Source organism: Macaca mulatta, chromosome 19 (assembly GCF_049350105.2).
Source record: "Macaca mulatta isolate MMU2019108-1 chromosome 19, T2T-MMU8v2.0, whole genome shotgun sequence".
NCBI lineage: Eukaryota > Metazoa > Chordata > Mammalia > Primates > Cercopithecidae > Macaca > Macaca mulatta.
In genome coordinates, this window is record NC_133424.1 from 6,115,050 (window position 1) to 6,135,451 (window position 20,402).

General features: G+C 53.4%; 1 protein-coding gene and 1 pseudogene across 12 annotated transcripts in view; one reads left to right on the plus strand and one right to left on the minus strand.

Annotated features, from left to right (window-relative positions):
- Window positions 1-20,402, minus strand: part of PTPRS (protein tyrosine phosphatase receptor type S) — a 136,676-nt gene that overhangs the window by 53,358 nt on the left and 62,916 nt on the right. For 10 of the 11 annotated variants that reach the window (XM_015122570.3, XM_077979196.1, XM_015122564.3 and 7 more), the window contains exons 3-5: window positions 15,385-15,530; window positions 14,634-14,775; window positions 6,321-6,509 (exon numbers count right to left, since the gene is read on the minus strand). In XM_015122570.3, coding sequence (XP_014978056.2) covers window positions 6,321-6,509; window positions 14,634-14,775; window positions 15,385-15,530 — 477 coding nt within the window. Of the gene's footprint in view, window positions 1-2,116; window positions 2,135-4,227; window positions 4,237-6,320; window positions 6,510-14,633; window positions 14,776-15,384; window positions 15,531-20,402 lie in introns of all 11 variants that reach the window. The other variant, XM_077979188.1, reaches the window with a different exon arrangement.
- Window positions 16,798-19,604, plus strand: LOC106994610 (large ribosomal subunit protein eL32 pseudogene; annotated as a pseudogene). The gene is made up of 2 exons (XR_013409592.1): window positions 16,798-17,647; window positions 19,108-19,604. The product of XR_013409592.1 is annotated as a large ribosomal subunit protein eL32 pseudogene (transcript).

A 20,402-nucleotide genomic window follows, 5' to 3' on the forward strand; every position in this document is an offset into this window, starting at 1 on the left:
TCTTCAGGCGTGTTTGAAATTTCAGGATTAGGTTATACCCTGAGGTAGCTAAAGTAAAAAATGTTGAGGCTGGTGTGTATCAAGTATGTTTGAAATCAAAGCCACGGATCTGGATCCAAGCCTTCTGGCCTGAAGTTGATTGAAAAGAAGTCAGAATTTCCCCAAGTATTTTGAGTCGTCGAAGTAAAAGTCTGAATTTACCTGCTTGTATTTAAAACCACAGGCCTGAAGTCAATATCCTGGTGCTCATGAGTAATTGAATGGACTTCGTCGAGTGTGTTTAAAATTATGGTCCTAGACCCAATTCTATGATGCTCATAGGTACACAAGGATTAGATTAAATTTTCAAACGTGTTTGAAATCAGGGGTCTGATTGAAAGCCTCTTATACTCACAAGTAAAGTTGAGGCTAAAATGCTCCAAGCCTGGATCAAAGAATTTGTTGGTCATGAGTAAATACAGATATAAAGAAGACGGCAATTTTTCAAATCACAGGCATATTTAAAATTTAAATATCACAGGCAAAAATCCAAGGTCTTGGTGTTCATGAGTAGATGAAAATAGAACTGATTTCCCCTCAATACATTTGAAATCACAGGCCCAAATCAAAGACTTCACTTCCAATGAACATATAAAAATGAATGAACCTTCTCAAGAATATCTGAAATCACAGGCCTTGATCAAACACTACTGTGCCCATGAGTAAATGAAAACGAGGCCAAGATTTCCCCAAAGATATCTGAAACCACATGCCTGAAACAAGTCCCTCATTTTCACAAGTAAATGAAGCCGAGTATGTCTTAAATTACAGGCCTTGATAAAAACTTGAGTGCCCAAAAATAAAAAATAAGGCAAAAGTTTCCCCACGTATGTTTGTAATCACAGGCCTGGATCAAAGTCCTTATTCTCATAAGTAAATAAAACTTAGTGTAACATATCTAAGTATGTTTGAATCACAGGCCTGGACCCAAGTGCCTGTCGACCATGAGTAAATGAAGATGAGTGAATATCCGCAAATGTGTTTGAATCACAAGCTTCAATCAGAGCCTACGGCACCAAGGATCCAAACATCCAGACTGAGTTTTCCAGTCTTGTTTGTGATTATCCCACAGAAATGACATGCACCCACAGATGGGGGGATTCTTTCTGGAGGTCATGGATAAAGACTCTGCCCCCATAGAACACTGCCTATTCTTCTTTGACCTCGAGGTTCTGGGAAGCAGGCAGTATCTCCATCACTAAGGAGGCCCAGAGAGGGTCAGGAGACTGCTCTAGGTCACACAGCATTTGTAGCAAAGGTAGGGTTGGACACTGATTCTTCCCCAGGGTTCCCACTCAGGCCTTCTCTTGGCTCTTCTCTGAGGCAGCAGTTGGGTGGGGGATAACGGATGGAGCAGACTGACCTGAGAGCGCGTGTCTCTACGTGTCCTTGGGTTAGACCCTCCAGATCAGAAAGAACTGTGGAGCTGGAAGGCCCACTTTGCTTTTTCTTTTTTTTTTTCTTTTTTTGAGACAGAGTCTCTCTCTGTCACCCAGGCTGGAGTGCAATGGCGTGATCCTGGTGGCTCACTGCAACCTCTGCTTCCCGGGTTCAAGCGATTCTCCTGCCTCAGCCTCCCGAGTAGCTGGGATTACAGGCGCCCGCCACCACGCCCGGCTAATTTTCGTGTTTTTAGTAGAGATGAGGTTTGACCATGCTGCCCAGGCTGGTCTTGAATTTCTGACCTCAGATGATTCACCTGCCTCGGCCTCCCACGGTGTTGGGATTACAGGCATGAGCCACTGCGCCCGGCCTGCACTGCTCATTTCAGAGGTGGCTAAACAACATGGGGCTCCCAGCACTCTGGGGGTCTTGCCAGGTAGGGTCCTTCCCAGAGGGGGAGAGAGCCCCCTGGCCTTCCACAGTCAGGTGACCTGAGGAGTCACCTCGGCCACATTCAGGCCCCCCGGCCACAGACACAGACACAGACGCAGAGACCAGACTAACACTGGGTGGAACGAGGGTGGTGGCAGGGTGGACACGCATGGAAGCGGGCCTGGGGACAGCCCCTGTGGAGCCTGAGGGGCTGAGTGGGCAGCGAGAGAGAGCGTGAGTGGCCGGGTGAGGAGCCTCGTACCTCGAATCGGAGTGCTTTCTGTAAGGGAAGCAGAGAGAACCAGGTGAATGTCACAAGGCGGTCGTGGGGGGCCGGGGGCCCCAGGGAAGCTGGGCCGGGGCCATAAGCCAGGCCTCTGCACTCTGCCCCGGGGAGGGGATCGAGCCAGCCCTGGGCATATGGACCCTGCAGGCTTTGCTGATGAAGCTGGAAGAGGCCTCCTAAGAGCAGGGTGAGGTCTGAGGGCTTGTCAAAGCAGGAGGGCTTCCTGTAGGAGGCGGGAATCTCTGGGGGTGGAGGGATGGAGTCTAGAAGACTCTCTGGACGGGCTGAGGGGCGTCTGTATGCCCAGGGGAGGTCGGTCAGCCTGGGCCTTTGGTGGCCTTCCCTCTGGGCCAAGGGAGGGAGGTTCATGACCCCCGCCTTCCTTCTTTCCTTCTTAGGGAGCCCAGCAAGGGACTGTTTTCAAGTCCGGACTAGGAAGGGACAAGGAGCAACAGGAATTATCTTGTTAGAGACAGGGAGGTGGGTGGGGTTAGTGCCCCAGGGCCAGGCATTAATACAGCCAAGGAAGGGTGTCACAGACAGGCCAAGTAGGAGGGATGGGGAGAGGCCTGCAGCCTTCTTACCAAGAGGAAAAGAGGAAAGACCTGTTTATCTGGGCCTTGCGGGCAGGAACGGTTAACTGCAAAGCAGGAAAAGGTGGCTCAGGGCTGGAACGTTACACCCCTCTGCTCATGATCCAGGGAGAAGTTTTGGGCTCCCTTGTCTCTGCTGCCGATGGCCGATAAGCTGATAACTCGGCCGGCTGGGGCCAAGAAGATCCTAAGACCTGGATCTGCCTGGAGTGGCCAGACACGTGAAAAAACAGCTCATTCTGCGTGGCCCAAACCCATTTTACAGATGGGCCAACTGAGGCTCAGAGCGGAATCTCTGAGGTCCCATCATGAGGCGGGGGTGCGCACTGAGCCTAGCTCTCCGGCCTCCTGGGCTGAGGAGCTTCTGGCCTGAAGTTTTCGGGGTCCCTGTATTATCTTTCGAGGTATCCTCGTGAGGCCACTCTGCACCCTTTACCGGGGAGCAAATGGGAATTTGCCTAAAGTTACACCCTGGAGAACTGGAATCCGAGTCGGCAGAAATCCAGGCTGGCCTTTGCTAGGACATTGGGATGACGATGGTGGAAGCCAGGGTTATAGAAAGTCTTTTCAAGCCGGCCCAGTGGTGTAATCCTGGCACTTTGGGAAGCTGAGACAGGTGGATCACCTGAGGTCAGGAGTTTGAGACCAGCCTGGCCAACATGGTAAAACCCGGTCTCTACTAAAAATCCAAAAATTAGCCGGGTGTGGTCGCGGGTGCCTGTAATCCCTGCTGCTCAGGAGACTGAGGCAGAAGAATTGCCTGAACCGGGGAGGCGGAGACTTTAGTGAGCTGAGATGGTGCCATTGTACCCCAGCCTGGGTGACAGATTGAGACTGTCTCAAAAAAAAGAAGTCTTTTCAAGTTGGCCAAATCACTCAGGGCTATTCTATCAAGCGGAAACAATGTATTTCTTAGACATTAAAAGGTGTTCCACTTCCCACCCGGAGAGAGATGAAAGCACTGATATCATAGACTAACATCAGTCACTCTCACTTTAGTATGAATTAGTCCCACAACTGATTTCAGGGGATTCAGGCTGAATGCTGAGAAAAGGGGATGAGGAGTGCCCAGTAGCAGCTACGCTGGAAAAATCTCCACCCCACGCCCAGCCGCAGCCCCCAAACTTCTGTAATTAAATCCTTTTCCAGCAGGGCTAAGGCCAAGAAGAAAGTGGGGGAGGACGAAGTTCCATGAGCCCGAGGATGCCTCTGAACCCCCCTCAGCCTCCACTCTGAGGTCTGCCTGGCCCCTTGTGGACTTGTCTCTTTTCCTCTTTTCCTTTGGGTTTTTTTCTCCGCTGTACACTAGTGCCCAGCTGGGGAGGGCTGAGGGGCTCGTTGGGGAGGAGGGAGAGGGCGTTAGTATAACATACCAGGCAGAGTGGGTCACAGTTACCATCACGGTGGCTGTTAGTTTGGTGAGGAGAAGGGGGCAGAAGGGGCACAAAGGGGATGGGGCGTTAGTTGTTGACGTGGTGATGAAATCAGACTTACCAAAGGTTTCTGAACGTTTACAACAGGAGGATAAGAAAAGAGAACAGGAAGTTAACAGGTGGTTAGGAAGAATCCTGTGTCCTCATCGAGGAGGGGAGGGCGGGGGAGGAGAGGGGGACGCTCAGAATAATAATAATAATAATAATAACATTTCTTACGGTTCCTAAAGTGGTTTATGTTCACTAAGCACCTAGCAGGCGTTAGACATTCGATCCTGCAGAGGTCACCAGAACACAAGGAAATAGGCATGTTTTATGGGGAAACTGAGGCCACCGCTCCCCTGCTTGCAGAGGCCTCGGAGCTGCAAACATCCTCAGCCAGGCTGGGAGGGGGGAGGCAATTTGTCCCTGCAGTGTGAGGTCTGAGTCTCTCCAGGGAAGAGATTCTGGGCTCCATGTCTGAACTTTTTTGGGGCTTGGTTTTCACTAAGGAGGAGCAGAAAGCGGAGAACGGGTAGGTGGGCTCTTTGGTGGGGGGCAAGGATGGGCAGTGAGTGCGGGGCACTGGGGATGATTTGGGGAGGGACTGCTGCGAGGGGGGTACTCCGTGGCGGGGTCCTCGGAGGAAGGGGAGAGAGAAAGCAAAAGGAGGTGTGTGTGTGAAGGTGCAGGGTGATCTCAACAGTGACCTGAATGAAGTCAGGGCGTCAAGCCCGGCACAACTGAAAACAGTAAATCCATGACACAGACACACACGCATGTGCAGCCACACGTGTGCTCTCCCAATGTAGGGAGACACAGCTCCACCATGTGTGTCCCCACGCACAAGCACTAGGGAGGTGCAGGCTGAGAGGCACGTGCGCGGGTCACCGCCCTGTGCGCACAGGCACGGGAGTGACTGCAACGTGGGTGCACGTGTGGCCGAGATGCAGGCAGACACTTTGCTCCGGGTGGGGGAAGGGAGGCCCATGTATGACAGCGGCGAGGCCTGCACACCCATGCCCACACGCGGGAGGCAGGCCAGGCCGGCACGAGGAGCCCAGACATGCACACGTGGACATGTCGTGAAGCAGGGGGACGACACACAGGCAGACACAGTCCCCCAGACAGATGGACCCGCAGATGGGCCACGTGGGTGCTTTGTGGAGACACAATGGTAGAACCGCCCATCCCCAAGGCTCTGCGTGTCCCAAGGTCTCCCTAGCTCCCCCAGGGCCTGAACAGAGAGGCTGGACTGCCCGCCGGTGCCCCATTACAGACCTGAAGCCCCGCCATCACCTCTGCTCGTCTTTGTCCCATGATGTTCTTACTGCTCAGCCTTGAAGACATTCTCTCCCTGTAGTTTTCTATGGCTCCCCATCACCTTACCTGTCACCTCTGGACACTTACCATTGCCTTACATAGCTTCCACTACTCCTGCCTGTCTGGGTCCCATTGTATTCTCACTGGACATGCCTACTGCTTCCGTATAGAGGATGCTCTCTCTCTGCCACCTTCCATAGCTCCCTATTACATACCCATTGAAGCTGGTCTCCCCTTTTCACCCTCCATGGCTCACCGACACTTCTCCTTGTCTGTCTCCCAATGCTTGGGCACTCCCAATACCCACCATTCTCGGTGGCTTGCTTGCTTTCTTTTTGGAGACTAGGGTCTTGCTACATAGACCATGCTGGTCTCAAACTCCTGGCCTCAAGCAAGCCTTCTGCCTTGGCCTCCCAAAGAGCTCGGATTACAAGCATAAGCCACTGTGCCCAGCCCCCTCAGTGGCTTCCTATCACCCACAACAGTCTGTGGGTGAGAGTCGTGATCTCACTGCCTGAGTATGGGAGACGCTCTCCCCCCACCATGGCCCTACATGACTCCCTACCCTTGTGCATGTCTGCACCATTATATCTTCACTGGCCAGGTGTTGAAGCATTCTTCTTCTACCACTGTCTATAGCTCCCCGGTACTCATGCCCATCTGTGCCCCCTAATATCCTCAGTGTGTGGCTTTGAAGACATTTGCCTCCACTCCTCCGGTGCCAATGCCTGCCATGGCCGCACACTGTCTCTGTCTGTCCTCCAGTAGTCCCCACAGCTTGGGGCCTGCAGATGCTCCCCGCCCCCTGCTGCCCTCCGAGGCTCCCACGTCCTGTCAGCCACACACACTCACCCGATCGTAGCTGTTTGATGCGTCCATTGCTGGCACTAGGATCTACGGGCAGGAAGTCCTTGAACCAGGTGATCTCAGGGTCAGGGTTGCCGCTGGCCGCACAGAGCATGGTGGCTGTCCGTGTCCGCTCCACCACCTTCAACTGCGGGCCCATGTCGATGTTGGGGAAGCCGGAGGGCAGCTGGTCCTCTGAGGGCAGAGACGGGAGAGAAATGGGCATGGTTCTGAGCACTGCATGGCCACCCCTCCAGCCTGGGGCTCAGGGAGTGCCCGGCCACGTGTCCGGCTCCTGCCTGGCTGCGTGACCTCAGCCCTGGGTGCCATCCTTTACAGTCAGTTCTCTTTTTTTTTGAGACAGGGTCTTGCTGTCTCAAGTGCAGTGGCACAATCATAGCTCACTGCAGCCTCAATGATCTGGGCTCAAGTGATCCTCCTGCCTCAGCCTCCTGAATAGCTGGGACTATAAGCACGTGCCACCATGCCTGGCTAATTTTTAAAATTTTTGGGTCTCACTGTGTTGTCCAGGCTGGTCTCAAACTCCTGGCTCCAAGCAATCCTACCGCTTCTGCCTCCCAAAGCACTGAGATTACAGGCATGAGCCACTGCACCTGGCTGGGTCCCTCTTCTGTACAAGGGGGAGGCTCGTGTGAGGGAACTGAGCAGGCTAGAATATTTCTCACTGGGGGGTGACTCTGCTGCCCTGGGAGACACTGGGCGATGTCTGGGGATATCTGAAGTTGTCATGACTTGGGGGTGGGTGCTCCTGGAATGGACTGGGTGGGGCTCAGAGATGCTCTGCCTCCTGCTATGTATAAGCACAAACCTGGCCCCAGGGTCCACAGCGCTGAGTGGGTTCATTCACAGCAGCCTGAGGACACCTTTCTTTTTATCTTTTAAAAAATTTTTGTAGATAGACAGACAGACAGACAGATAGATATATCAGCTGGGCGCGGTGGCTCATGCCTGTAATCCCAGCACTTTGGGAGGCCGAGGTAGGTGGATCGCTTAAGGCTAGGAGTTTAAGAACCAGCCTGGTCAACATGGTGAAACCCCATCTCTATTAAAAACAAAAATTAGCCAGATGTGATGGTGCACGCTTGTAATCCCAGCTACTCGGGAGACTCAGGCAGAAAAATCACTTGAACCTGGGAGATGGAGGTTGCGGTGAGCTGAGATCACGCCCATGCACTCTAGCCTGGGCGACAGAGTGAGACTCGGTCTCAAAAAAAAATAAAAATAAAAATAAAATAACTAAAATATAGAGATACGGTCTCACTATGTTGCCCAGATTGGTCTCGAACTCCTGGGCTCAAGGAATCCTCCCACCTCGGCCTCCCAAAGCACTGGGATTACAGGTATTTTACAGGTATGAGCCACTGTGCCTGGCCTGGAAGACACCCTTTTTTTTTTTTTTTTGAGATGGAGTCTCTCTGTTGGCCAGGCTGGAAGGCACTGGCATGCACTCCACACCCGGCTAATTTTTGTACTTTTAGTAGAGAGGGGGTTTTGCCATGTTGACCAGGCTGGTCTCGAACTCCTGACCTTGTGATCCGCCCGCCTTGTCCTCCCAAAGTGCCTGGAATACAGGCGTGAGCCACCGCGCCCGCCTGCCTTTCTAAACATAAACCACACTGCTCCCCCGCGGTACACCCTTCTGCGGTCCCACCACCCTCAGAAGGAGCCCCGGCTGCTTGTCTGCTGCCGGCCCCTGCCACCTTCCCTTCTCTTTTTCTCTCTGGCCCAGTCACGCTGGCCTCCACGGCTCTCAAAGTCATCAAGCCCCCTCCCTCGGGTCACCTGTTCTGTTCCCTTGGCCTGGAATTCCTGTTCCCGCATCTGTCTACTGATTGGAACACCACCTGGGACTAGCTCCAACAACCTTGCTCTAAATGCCCCTACATTTCCCACTGTCCTATCTGCAGCAGGGAACTCTGAAATGATGCATCTGCGTCCCTAGCACCCAGGGCAGAACCGGGCATACAGTAGGAGCTCAATCAATGAACAAACAACTCAATCCTGGTTGAGCACTCAATCCTCCAGCACGGTGAGTGGCCCCAGGTCTCCAGCGCTCGGTATCCCTCTTGGGTGGCGAGGTTCTAGCTGCCCTCCATGGTAGATGGAGACTGGTGGTGATGGGGTCGGGGGACAAGGAGGAGAAACTCAGCTTCCTGGGAGCTCCTGGTCCCAGAGCTCCCTGACCGGTGGGAACGTGCTTCTGGGCTGAGGTGATGAGCTGAGCCGGCTGAGTGACAGTCTGCCTCGCATCCAGGGTGCTCTACAAACCAAGATGGGCCGGCCGCAGGGGCTCACACCTGTGACCCCAACACTGTGGGAGGCCAAGGCAGGAGGATCACCTGAGGTGAGGAGTTCGAGACCAGCCTGGCCAACATGGTGAAACCCCATCTCTACTAAAATACAGAAATTAGCCGGGCGTGGTGGCGGGCACCTGTAATCCCAGCTACTCGAGAAGCTGAGGCAAAAGAATTACTTAAACCCAGGAAGTGGAGGTTGCAGTGAGCCGAGATCACGCCACTGTACTCCAGCTTGGGTGACAAAGCAAGACTCTGTCTCAAAAAAAAAATTAGGAAACAGCCATGTAGAGCAGACTCATAACCGCTCCCCCCACCCCGCCCAACTCCATTCCAAAGGACAAGTGACAAAAAAGTGACCAATCGCAGTGCAAGAAATAGGCAGCTCGTCTGTATCTGGTAGGAATGCTGGAGTGGGAGGGGGTAAAGGGCCGCAAATGATGGCTTCAGGGCCACATGTGGCCCTGTGGCTGTTTTTGTTAATAAAGTTTTATTGGTCAGGCGTGGTGGCTCACGCCTGTAATCCCAGCACCTTGGGAGGCCAAGGCGGGTGGATCACGAGGTCAGGAGATCAAGACCATCCTGGCTAACATGGTGAAACCCCGTCTCTACTAAAACTACAAAAAAATTAGCCGGGCGTGGTGGCGGGCGCCTGTAGTCCCAGCTACTTGGGAGGCTGAGGCAGGAGAATGGTGTGAACCTGGGAGGCGGAGCTTGCAGCGAGCCGAGATTGCGCCACTGCACTCCAGCCTGGGTGACAGAGCGAGACCCTGTCTCAAATAAATAAATAAATAAAGTTTTATTGGCACACAGCCACACCCATTCATTTCTCAGCTTTCCCACCACGATGGCAGAGTTTTGGGTTGTTGCTGTGACAGAGACCGTCCAGCCTGTAGAGCCAAAAATATTTACTTTCTGGTGCTCTGGAGAAAAAGTGTGCGCTTCCTGGTGTAGACAATGTTGCTGTTTGTTTAAAAGAATACACATGTATTTGCTTACAAAGGCCCAGATGGGACATGGGGCACAGGGCTGGGTGGCTGTGGACAGAGGTGGCCAGGAAGCCACCAACTTGGGAGGAAACTGAGCCCCAGGCAAGCAGCAGGGAGGCAGGAGGCCAAGATGGGGCAAGGGAGAGGTGGGCAGGATCCAGGGACGTGAAGCCAGAATCAATCCCCGCCTCCCCAGTGTAACAAGAGAGCAGCAGTTCCAGCCCAGGGGTCACTGCTTGATGGGGAAAAGCCCCAGTGGAAAGCCCTGAGCACTAACAGCATCCCAGGCACTGTGCAGGCAACAGAACCTGTGATCTCCTCCAAGCCTTTTTCATAGAGGGGGAAACGGAGGCCCAGGCAGACGCACACTTGTTCCAGGTCACACAGCCAGCATGTAGCAAGGATTTGAACCCAGGCCTGGCTGAGCTCAGCAGCAGCTGAGCGGGATGGGCTGCAAAAGCCCTCCACCCAACCGGGTCTGGACCCATCGGGGCCCTGAAGGGGGTGTGGCTGGATGCTGTCTGAGGAGGTTCAGGCCTCTTGTCCGTCCTTCCTGGGCCAGGGACCCGGACGACCTTGAAACTGGCTCTGATTGGCTACTGATGACATCATCAGAGATTAGGGCCAAAATGACTGGGCCTCAGTCAGTTGGTCTTGGTGCCCACAGCTGGGTCTGTGGGCATTCCCGTGTGTGTGTGTGCATGCCCGTGTGCCTACGAGGGTGGCTTTGATGAGGACGAGAACCCTGTATTTCATTCATACGTGGGTATGTGTGCTCACGCTTGTACATGCTCAAGCTTGCCCTGCGCCCACACGTGTTCACACGTGAGCACTTCCCATGTGCATGTGGCCCCGCAGGGCTCCCCGTGAGCATGTGTGGGCAGCAGCCAGCCAGGGTGCAGGGGGAGGCCTCGGCCGCCTGATGCTACCGAGAGCACCTAATTAAACGAAAACGTACATCGTGAACCACACTGTGCCCAGTTCCTCGGAGTTTAATTAAAACAACAGTGCGGGAGGCGTGTGCGGGATCCACAATCAGATGGCAGAGGAGGAGGGAGGCAGGGAGTGGCCCTGGCAGTCCAGATGGTCCCCCGCCAACTGCCAGTGACTGGCCGGGGGTGCCTGGAGCTCAGGGCTGGTGGCAAGGTGGGTGGGGCGGGGACAGGGTATCCGAGGCCCTGGGCCCCGGCAGGAAGGATGAGCTCTCAGCCCAAGCGGGCCCCTCCAGGCAGCTGGAGAGCAGAGAGAAAAAGAGTGTGGGCTGGGCGCAGTGGCTCATGCCTGTAATCCCAGCACTTTGGGAGGCCAAGGAGGTGGATCACCTGAGGTCAGGAGTTTGAGACCAGTCTGATCAACATGGCGAAACCCTGTATACTAAAAATACAAAAATAAGCCAGGCGTGCTGATGGGCGCCTGTAGTCCCAGCTACTCAGGAGGCTGAGACAGGAGAATCGCTTGAACCCAGGAGGTGGAGGCTGCAGTGAGCCAAAATCACGCCATTGCACTCCAGCCTGGGCAACAAGAGCAAAACTCCGTGTCAAAAAAAAAAAAAAAAAAAAAAGAGTGTGGATGGATGCAGGGGGCATTTTTCCCAGACTCCCGGGGACCAGGCAGTTGATGGCTTCACAGCTTGTCCTTTGAACACCCTGAGTGCTCAGCGTGGAGGCTGGCACGGGAAAAGAGGAGGCTGTTCCGTCTGTGCCCGGGAAAGGTCAGGGCAAAAATATCTGCTGGGAGGAGCAGGGCGGGCCACAGCGGGCTGACTCCACCCCTGCTCCTCCTTCCATCCCCCGGCGGGACGGGCTCCAGGACTCAGGCAAATGAAATGAGGGGGTCTCTTGTTAGAAAAGTATTAAGACTTTCCAGACCGCAACAGCAGGGGTTTTATCTTTTCTTTCCCCTCCCCCCGCCCCCATTTTAGAGACAGGGTCTTGCTTTGTCACCCAGACTGGGGTGCAGTGGCGTGATCATAGCCCACTGTAGCCTTGAACTCCGGGGCTCAGGGGATCCTCCTGCCTCAGCCTCCTAAGCACCTGGGACTTCAGGCAGGCACCACTACACCTGGCTACGTTTTACATTTTTTTTTGTAGAGACTCGGACAGTGGGGTATGGGGTCTCTACGTTGCCCAGGCTAGTCTCCAACTCCTGGGCTCAAGTGATCCTCTTGCTTTGGCCTCCCAAAGTGCTGGGATTACAGGTATAAGCCATGGCACATGGCCAACAGCAGAGCTTTAAAAAGCACGGGGCCTTTCTTTCTTTTCTTTTGAGATGGAGTCTCCCTCTGTCACCCAGGCTGGAGTGCAGTGGCGCAATCTCAGCTCACTGCAGCCTCCGCCTCCCGGGTTCAAGCAATCCTCCTACCTCAGCCTCCCAAGAATCCGGGAGCTAGAATGACAGGTACACATCACCATGCCTGGCTAATTTTTGTATTTTTAGTAGATCTGGGGTTTCCCCATGTTGGCCAGGCTGGTCTCAAACTCCTGACCTCAAGTTGTCTACTTGCCTCGGCCTCCCAAAGTGCTGGGATTACAGGCCGAAGCCCGGGGCCTTTCTGAGGGAGGGAGCCTGTATGACTCCACAGGTCACTCGCCTGTGATGCCAGTCTCAGTTTCATGGGACCAGAGTCTGAAATCAAGTACCCCTAGGGCAGCTGTGATACCCCCTCCCAGTCCAAGCTGGTCATAGCTGGGCTGCCCTGGAGGACACTGGAATAGCCTCATCTTGGGAAGCGACATGCAGGGGTCACCTCCAAGCTAACGGCTGGCAGTGGCTCATACTCATGGTTGGGATGTCTCTGAGGGTGACAGGTATAGCCCACCCACTTGAGAGCTGCAGAAGAGTTGGTAACAAGCATCTTACTAAACCAGAATCTTCATAGTGGTGAACGTAATAACGGGGAAGTAGAATTGACCAAATATGGCATTGTGCTAATCTCTCTCCCTGTCTCACTCACTCATCTGGTTCACAGAATTACCCCTTGTGGTGAGAACCATTATTAACCGGTTTTTTTTTTTTTTTTTTTTTTCTGTTTTCCCCAAGACGGAGTCTTGCCCTGGTCACCCAGACTGGAGTGCAGCAGCGCCAACTCGGCTCACTGCAACCTCCACCTCCCGGGTTCAAACGATTCCCCTGCCTCAGCTTCCTGAGTAGCTGGGTTTACAGGTGCCCGCCATCACGTTCAGCTAATTTTTGTATTTTTAGTACAGACAGGGTTTCACCATCTTGGCCAGGCTGGTCTTGAACTCCTGACCTCACGACCCACCTTGGCCTCCCAAAGTGCTGGGATTACAGGCATGAGCCATTGTGCCCAGCCATTTTATTTTTATTCATTCATTCATTCATTTTGAGACAGAGTTTCGCTCTTGTCGCCCAGGTTGGGGTGCAATGGTGTGATCTCAGCTCACTACAACCTCCACCTCTTGGATTCAAGCGATTCTCCTGCCTCAGCCTCCCGAATAGCTGGGACTACAGGTGCACGTCGCCTTGCCTGGCTAATTTTTGTATTTTTAGTAGAGACGGGGTTTTACCATGTTAGCCAGGCTGGTCTTGAACTCCTGACCTCAGGTGATTCACCTGCCTCAGTCTCCCAAAGTGTTGGGATTACAGGCGTGAGCCCCTGCACCCGGCCCGACTTTAGAGATGAAAAAGCTGCAGCTCAGAGAGGTTCATTAACTTGCCCTAGGTCACACAGCAACCAAGTGGCAGCCAGGACTTGAGCTCCACAGGCTGGGCCCAGTGCTAAAACCAAATTGCAATGGAGAAGGCAGCACAGAATGGTTGGGCGAGGGGTTTGTAGGGGGCTGTTTGAAATGATGCTGAACAAGAGTCTGTTCACAAAATTGCTTCCTCATTATAAAACAGCATCATTCAGACAGCCCCCTATCAACTCCTTGCGACTTGTTCCAGAAATGCACTTAGGCTGCATGCAGTGACTCACGCCTATCATCTCAGCATTTTGGGAGGCCGAGGTGGGTGGACCACACAAGGTCAGGAGTTTGAGACCAGCCTGGCCAACATGGTGAACCCCGTCTCCACTAAAAATACAAAAATTAGCCAGGTGTGGTGGCGGGTGCCTGTAATCCCAGCTACTCGGGAGGCTGAGGCAGGAGAATTACTTGAACCTGGGGGGCGGAGGTTGCAGTGAGCTGAGATAGTGCCACTGCACTCCAGCCAGGGCAACAAAGCAAGACTCTGTCTCAAAAAGAAAAAAAGAATTGCACCTGAACAAGGCCAGCAAGCAGCTCCATAGGCCCATGTGAATGTCTGGGGAAGTGGGGCAGCTGTTTTTGCCTACCTAGCATCTGTTCATCCTTTATTTTTTGTAGCGATGGGGTCTCACTATGTTGCCCAGTCTGGTCTCACATGTGATCCTCCCACCTCAGCCTCCCAAAGTGCTGGGATTGCAGGTGTGAGCCGCAATGCCCAATCCTGTTTATCCTTATTCCTTTGGCGAAATGACACTCACTCTTGGCTCCAGGGAGGAGTCCAGCCAATCAGAGTGTTTGTTCCTCCTGAGCCATAGTGATTAGTTCAGGGAGGGGCATGGGATCCAAGTTCACTGGGGGTGGGGGAAGTCGCACTAAGGATAACATTAATACAGAAGGAAACAAAGCCAAGAGACAGAGAGTGAACTCTGAGAAAATTCAATGAGCCCCTGGATCCAGCTGAACCTGAAGCCAGCCACTCCACGGAATTTTAATTCTGCACATCAATTATCTTTCTTGCTTGAACCCATCTGAGTTGGATCAACCTCTTGTCATCAGAAGCACATGATGAAGATTATAAGTTAGGATGATTCTAGTCTCTCAATTCCTTCCTTTCTTACAAAGGCACAATAAATCCCCACCAGCAGGCTCTGGGCCCTGAGAGTGTTACTGGTTCAAGAAGGGAGATCAAGGTCCTCCCAAAAAAACCAAAGTAGGAAGGTTTGGGCTCACTTTCATGTATTCCTTTGGTGCTTGTCCCCAAAGCCCAGGGCCCGGTTCATCCTCCGCCCACCCTGGGGAGCCCAATACCTCGGAGGACAGTGAGCTTGGCATGGACTGTAATCTCCCCAACCGAGTTCTGGGCCACACACTCGTACACGTTTTCATCCCGCGGTGTCCTCAGAGGCTGGATCCTCAGCACTGCCCCCGCACTCTCATCAAACTCAATTGTCTGCCGTGGGCAGGGGAAAAAAGGACAGGGTGAGGCTGGTGTCCCCAGGAAGGTTCCTGTCTAGGCTGGGCTGTAGGGGGATGGCAGTCAGCCCCATGATCCTGGGGGTGACCGGGAGAAGAGCTGGAGGCTGAATGTGCATGTGTGTCGGTGTCCAGTATAAATGCTTGGGAGACAGAGACCAGATTTGGGTACATGTGAGAACAGGGTGTTGTGTGCATGTGTGACTGCGATGAATGTTTGCAAGCCCATGTGACAGGCATGCAAAGGCGTGTGAAGACATGCGGAATGTGGCAATGTGCATGTGTGATCATGTGCACGTATTCAGAGTTGTAAAGTTCCTTTTGTGTGCACTGGTGCTGTGTACACTGAGCTGTGACGAAGACTCAGAGAGGGCAGGGCTTTGCTTGAGGCCACACAGCATGGAGCTGGTAGAACAAGTGAGGCGGGCAGGGCCCCAGCTGGAGTCTGCATAGCCACACTTGCCCGGCCACTGATGCCTGGGCTCCACCTGGGGAATGTGTCCACGATGTCTTCTGTGGCTGAGGTGCTGTGGCCCTGCCTTGGGGGAGCGTTGACCCCGGGCTGCCTCTCCCCACCCCGACTCACCTCAAAGCGCTGAGAGTTGACCTTCTTGCCTTTCTTGTTCCAGGTCACTCGTGGCTTGGGGTCACCCGTGGCTTGACACACGAAAGAGGCCACACCCCCGGACACACCGATCTGGTCCTTGGGTTCTTTGATAAACCTGGGGGGCTCTGGGGATACGGCAGAAAGAAGGGGGGAGCTGATGGGTCCAGGCATCTGGCTAGGATACCACAGAGCCACGAAAACCTGCCCTCCACCCTCTGCCCATAGAAATGCCACGTGGAGGCCGGGCGCGGTGGCTCAAGCCTGTAATCCCAGCACTTTGGGAGGCCGAGACGGGCAGATCACGAGGTCAGGAGATCGAGACCATCCTGGGTAACACAGTGAAACCCCGTCTCTACTAAAAATACAAAAACTTAGCCGGGCGAGGTGGCAGGCGCCTGTAGTCCCAGCTACTCGGGAGGCTGAGGCAGGAGAATGGCGGGAACCCGGGAGGCAGAGCTTGCAGTGAGCTGAGATCCGGCCACTGCACTCCAGCCTGGGTGACAGAGCGAGACTCCGTCTCAAAAAAAAAAAAAAAAAAAAAAGAAATGCCACGTGGCCAATGGAGACAGAGGGAGGAAAGCAAGGATGACAATGAACACCCTCCCACCTCACCCCCCGCCATGGCACCCAGGTAGCCACATATCCACACTTCCACCTGCAACAGCCATACCTGCCCACACGTGGACACAACCTCACCTGGGCACGCCTGCTCAGACACACTGCCACTGGGAAAGATGGGAGACCCGTGAGATGTGGGGTCCCTAAATTCAGCACCTGAACCCCCCTCCATGGTGACCAGCCAAACCCTGGAGGGCCCTGAAAACACCTGCCAGATGGTAACTTGGTCTAATTCCCTGGTGAGACACGTGAGGAAACAGAGGCACCCAGCATGGGGGTGACCATGGGATATGAAGCCAGAGCCAGCATTCGAACCCAGAGCTCCAGCTTCTTGGGAGGCATCCAGGACATGGCTGGACACAAGGGGTCAGTGCCCACGAGAGTGGTCTGAGCTAGAGGCAGGAGCTCAGAAAGGGGGAGTAATATTTAATATTTAACCTCTCCAACAGCATGCAGGGGCAGTGACATCCTGATCTTCATTTTCTTTTTTTTTCTCTTTCAAAGAGAGTCTCGCACTGCTGCCCAGGCTGGAGCGCAGTGGTGTGATCTCGGCTTACTGCAACCTCTGTCTCCTGGGTTCAAGTGATTCTCCTGCCTCAGCCTCCTGAGTAGCTGGGACTACAGGCGCCCACCACCACGCCTGAATTTTTGTATTTTTAGTAAAGATGGGTTTCACCATGTTAGCCAGGATGGTCTCCATCTCCTGACCTCGTGATCCACCTGCCTCGACCTCCCAAAGTGCTGGGATTACAGGCGTGAGCCACCGCGCCTGGGCTTTTCTTTTTTCTTTCTTTTTTTTTTTTTTTAAGAGATAGGGATTCACTCTGTCACCCAGACTGGAGTGCAGTGGCACGGTCTTGGCTCACTGCAGCCTAGACCTCCCAGGCTCAAGCAATCCTCCCACTTTGGCCTCCCAAGTAGCTGGGACTACAGGTACAGGCCATCACACCTGTAATCCCAGCACTTTGGGAGGCTGAGGCTGGAGGATCACCTGAGGTCAGGAGTTCGAGACCAGCCTGGCCAACGTGGTGAAACCCCATCTCTACTAAAGAAACAAAAATTAGCCAGACATAGTGGTGGGCACCTGTAATCTCAATTGCTTGGCAGGCTGAGGCAGAATAATTGCTTGAACCTTGGAGATGGAGGCTGCAGTGAGCCGAGATCACGGCACTGCACTTCAACCTGGGCAACAGAGTGAGACTCCGTCTTATAGAGATAGGGTCTCACTATGTTGCCCAGGCTGGTCTGGAACTCCTGGCCTCAAGTGATCCTCCCACCTTGGCCTCCCAAGTAGCTATGTTGTCCAGCCTGGTCTCAAACTCCTAGCCTTGAGCAATCCTCCCACTTCAGGCTCCCAAGTTGCTGGATTTATAGGTGTGAACCACCATACCCGGCTCTGCAATCCCCATTTTATATGGGAGGAAACTGAGACACAAATCAGACAAGGGACTCGCTTTGGCTGGACATGCAGCCAGGCAGTGGCTGAGCTGAACACGCTCCTTTGACCCAGGCTGGCTTTCACACCCACATTCTTCACCCTCCATGACTATCTGATGTATTCATTCAGTCTCTGCAGTAAAGTCTGGAGTAGGAGTGTTTTTTGTGTGTTTGTTTTTGAGATGAAGTCTCGCTCTGTCACCAGGTCACCAGGCTGGAGTGCAGTGGCGCGATCTCGGCTCAGTGCAATCTCCACCTCTCAGGTTCAAGAGACTCTCCTGCTTCTACCTCCCGAGTAGCAGGGATTATAGGCACGCACCACTATGCCTGGCTAATTTTTGTATTTTTAATAGAGATAGGGTTTCACCATGTTGGCCAGGGTAGTCTCGAACTCCTGACCTCAAGTGATCCACCTACCTTGGCCTCCGAAAGTGCTGGGATTACAGGTGTCAGCCACTGCACCCAGCCTGGAGTACGCGTGTTTTTTTGTTTTTGTTGAAACAGAATCTCGCTGTCGCCTAGGCTGGAGTGCAGTGGCATGATCTTGGCTCACTGCAAGCTCCGCCTCCCGGGTTCACGCTATTCTCCTGCCTCAGCCTCCCAAGTAGCTGGGACTACAGGCGCCTGCCACCATGCCCGGCTAATGTTTTTTGTATTTTTAGTAGAGATGGGGTTTCACGGTGTTAGCCAGGATGGTCTCGATCTCCTGGCCTTGTGATCCACCTGCCTCGGCCTCCCAAAGTGTTGAGATTACAGGCGTGAGCCACTGCACCAGGCTGAGTACCCCTGTTTTAACACCCTAGAGTAACCTCAATCAGCTGCACCTGGGACAGGCTACCATATCTGTGGAGAATTCATTAACACTGTTTCCTTTTTATTGACTATTTTTACAGTAACCTTTGCATCTCCCAGAGGGATACTACATTTCCGTTCACAGGAATGTTACAACGTATCCCCTAAGATGAATGGAGCTACTGCTGAGATTTTTTCTTTTTTTTTTTTTTGAGACAGAGTCTTGCTCTGCCGCCCACGCTGGAGTGGAGTGGCATGATCTCCGCTCATTGCAAGCTCCGCCTCCCGGGTTCACACCATTCTCCTGCCTCAACCTCCCAAGTAGCTGGGACTACAGGCACCCGCCACCATGCCCTGCTAATTTTTTTGTTTTGTTTTGAGGGCTGCAACATACTTACAAGAGTCCTCAGGAAGCAGCCTATATATCCAATAAAAAGGAACTGATGAAGCGAATGCCAGGCTATCGATGCAGCAGCGGAATACTACATAAATACAGAAAGGGGGAAAGGCCAGGCGTGGTGGCTCACGCCTCTAATCCCAGCACTTTGGGACGCTGAGGCGGGCGTATCACGAGGTCAGGAGATCGAGACCATCCTGGCTAACATGGTGAAACCCCATCTCTACTAAAAATACAAAAAATCATCTGGGCGTGGTGGCGGGCACCTGTAGTCCCAGCTACCCAGGAGGCTGAGGCAGGAGAAAGGTGTGAACCCGGGAGGCAGACCTTGCAGTGAGCCAAGATCGTGCCACTGCACTCCAGCCTGGGCAACCGAGTGAGACTCCATCTCAAAAAAAAAAAAAAAAAAAAAAGGGGGAAAAGCCTCTCTTCCTCGGCACTGCCTATGGAGGTGGCAGTCGTCTCCTCCTTGGCATCATGGCTGCCTCAGACCCCTCATGAAGCCCAAGATCGTCAAAAAGAGAACCAAGCGGTTCATCTGGCACCAGTCAGAACAATATGTCAAAATTAAGCATAACTGGCGGAAACCCAGAGGTACTGACAACAGGGTTCGCAGAAGGTGCAAGGGCCAGATCTTGATGACCAACATTGGTTATGGGAGCAACAAAAACCAACAGCACATGCTGCCCTGTGGCTTCCGGAAGTTCCTGGTCCCCAGCGTCAAGGAGCTGGAAGTGCTGCTGATGTGCAACAAACCTCCCTGTGCTGAGATCGCTCACAGTGCTTCCTCCAAGAACCGCAAAGCCATCAAAACCATCGTGGAAAGGGCCGCCCAGCTGGCCATCAGAGTCACCCACCCCAGTGTCAGGCTGCGCAGTGAAGAAAATGAGTAGAGAGTTCACGTGCAGGTTTTGTGTTTAAATAAACGTAGAAACTGCCAAAAAAAAAAAAAAAAGGGGGTGGGGGTGGGGGAAAGGATGCCTTTTTGCTTCAGACAGGGACTCGCTCTGTTGCCCAGGCTGGAGTGCAGTGGCGTGAACATAGCTCACTGCAGCCTCAATTTCCCAGGCTCAAGCGATCCTCCCAACTCAGCCTCCTGAGTCACTACGACTATAGTCACGTGCCATCACGCCTGGCTAATTTTCGTACTGAGTTTTGCCACGTTGCCCAGGCTGGTCTCGAACTCCTGTCCTTGAGGGATCCTCTCACATTGGGATGCTTTTGTTTTTTTTTTTTTGAGACGGAGTCTCGCTCTGTCGCCCAGGCTGGAGTGCAGTGGGGCGATCTCGGCTCACTGCAAGCTCCGCCTCCCGGGTTCACGCCATTCTCCTGCCTCAGCCTCCCGTGTAGCTGGGACTACAGGCGCCTGCCACCACACCCGGCTAATTTTTTGTAATTTTTAGTAGAGACGGGGTTTCACGTGTTAGCCAGGATGGTCTTGATTTCCTGACCTCATGATCCGCCCGCCTCGGCCTCCCAAAGTGCTGGGATTACAGGCGTGAGCTACCGCGCCCGGCCTCGGGATGCTTTTTGATTATTTATTTATTTATTTATTTATTTATTTATTTTTGTGGCAGGGTCTCCCTCTGTCACCCAGGCTCAAGTGCAGGGCGCGATCTCGGCTCACTGCAACCTCCACCTCCCTGGTTCAAGCAGACTCTTCCGCCTTAGCCACCTGAGTAGCTGGGATTACAGGCGCATATCACGCCCGGCTAAGTTTTGTATTTTTGGTAGAGACAGGGTTTCCCCATGC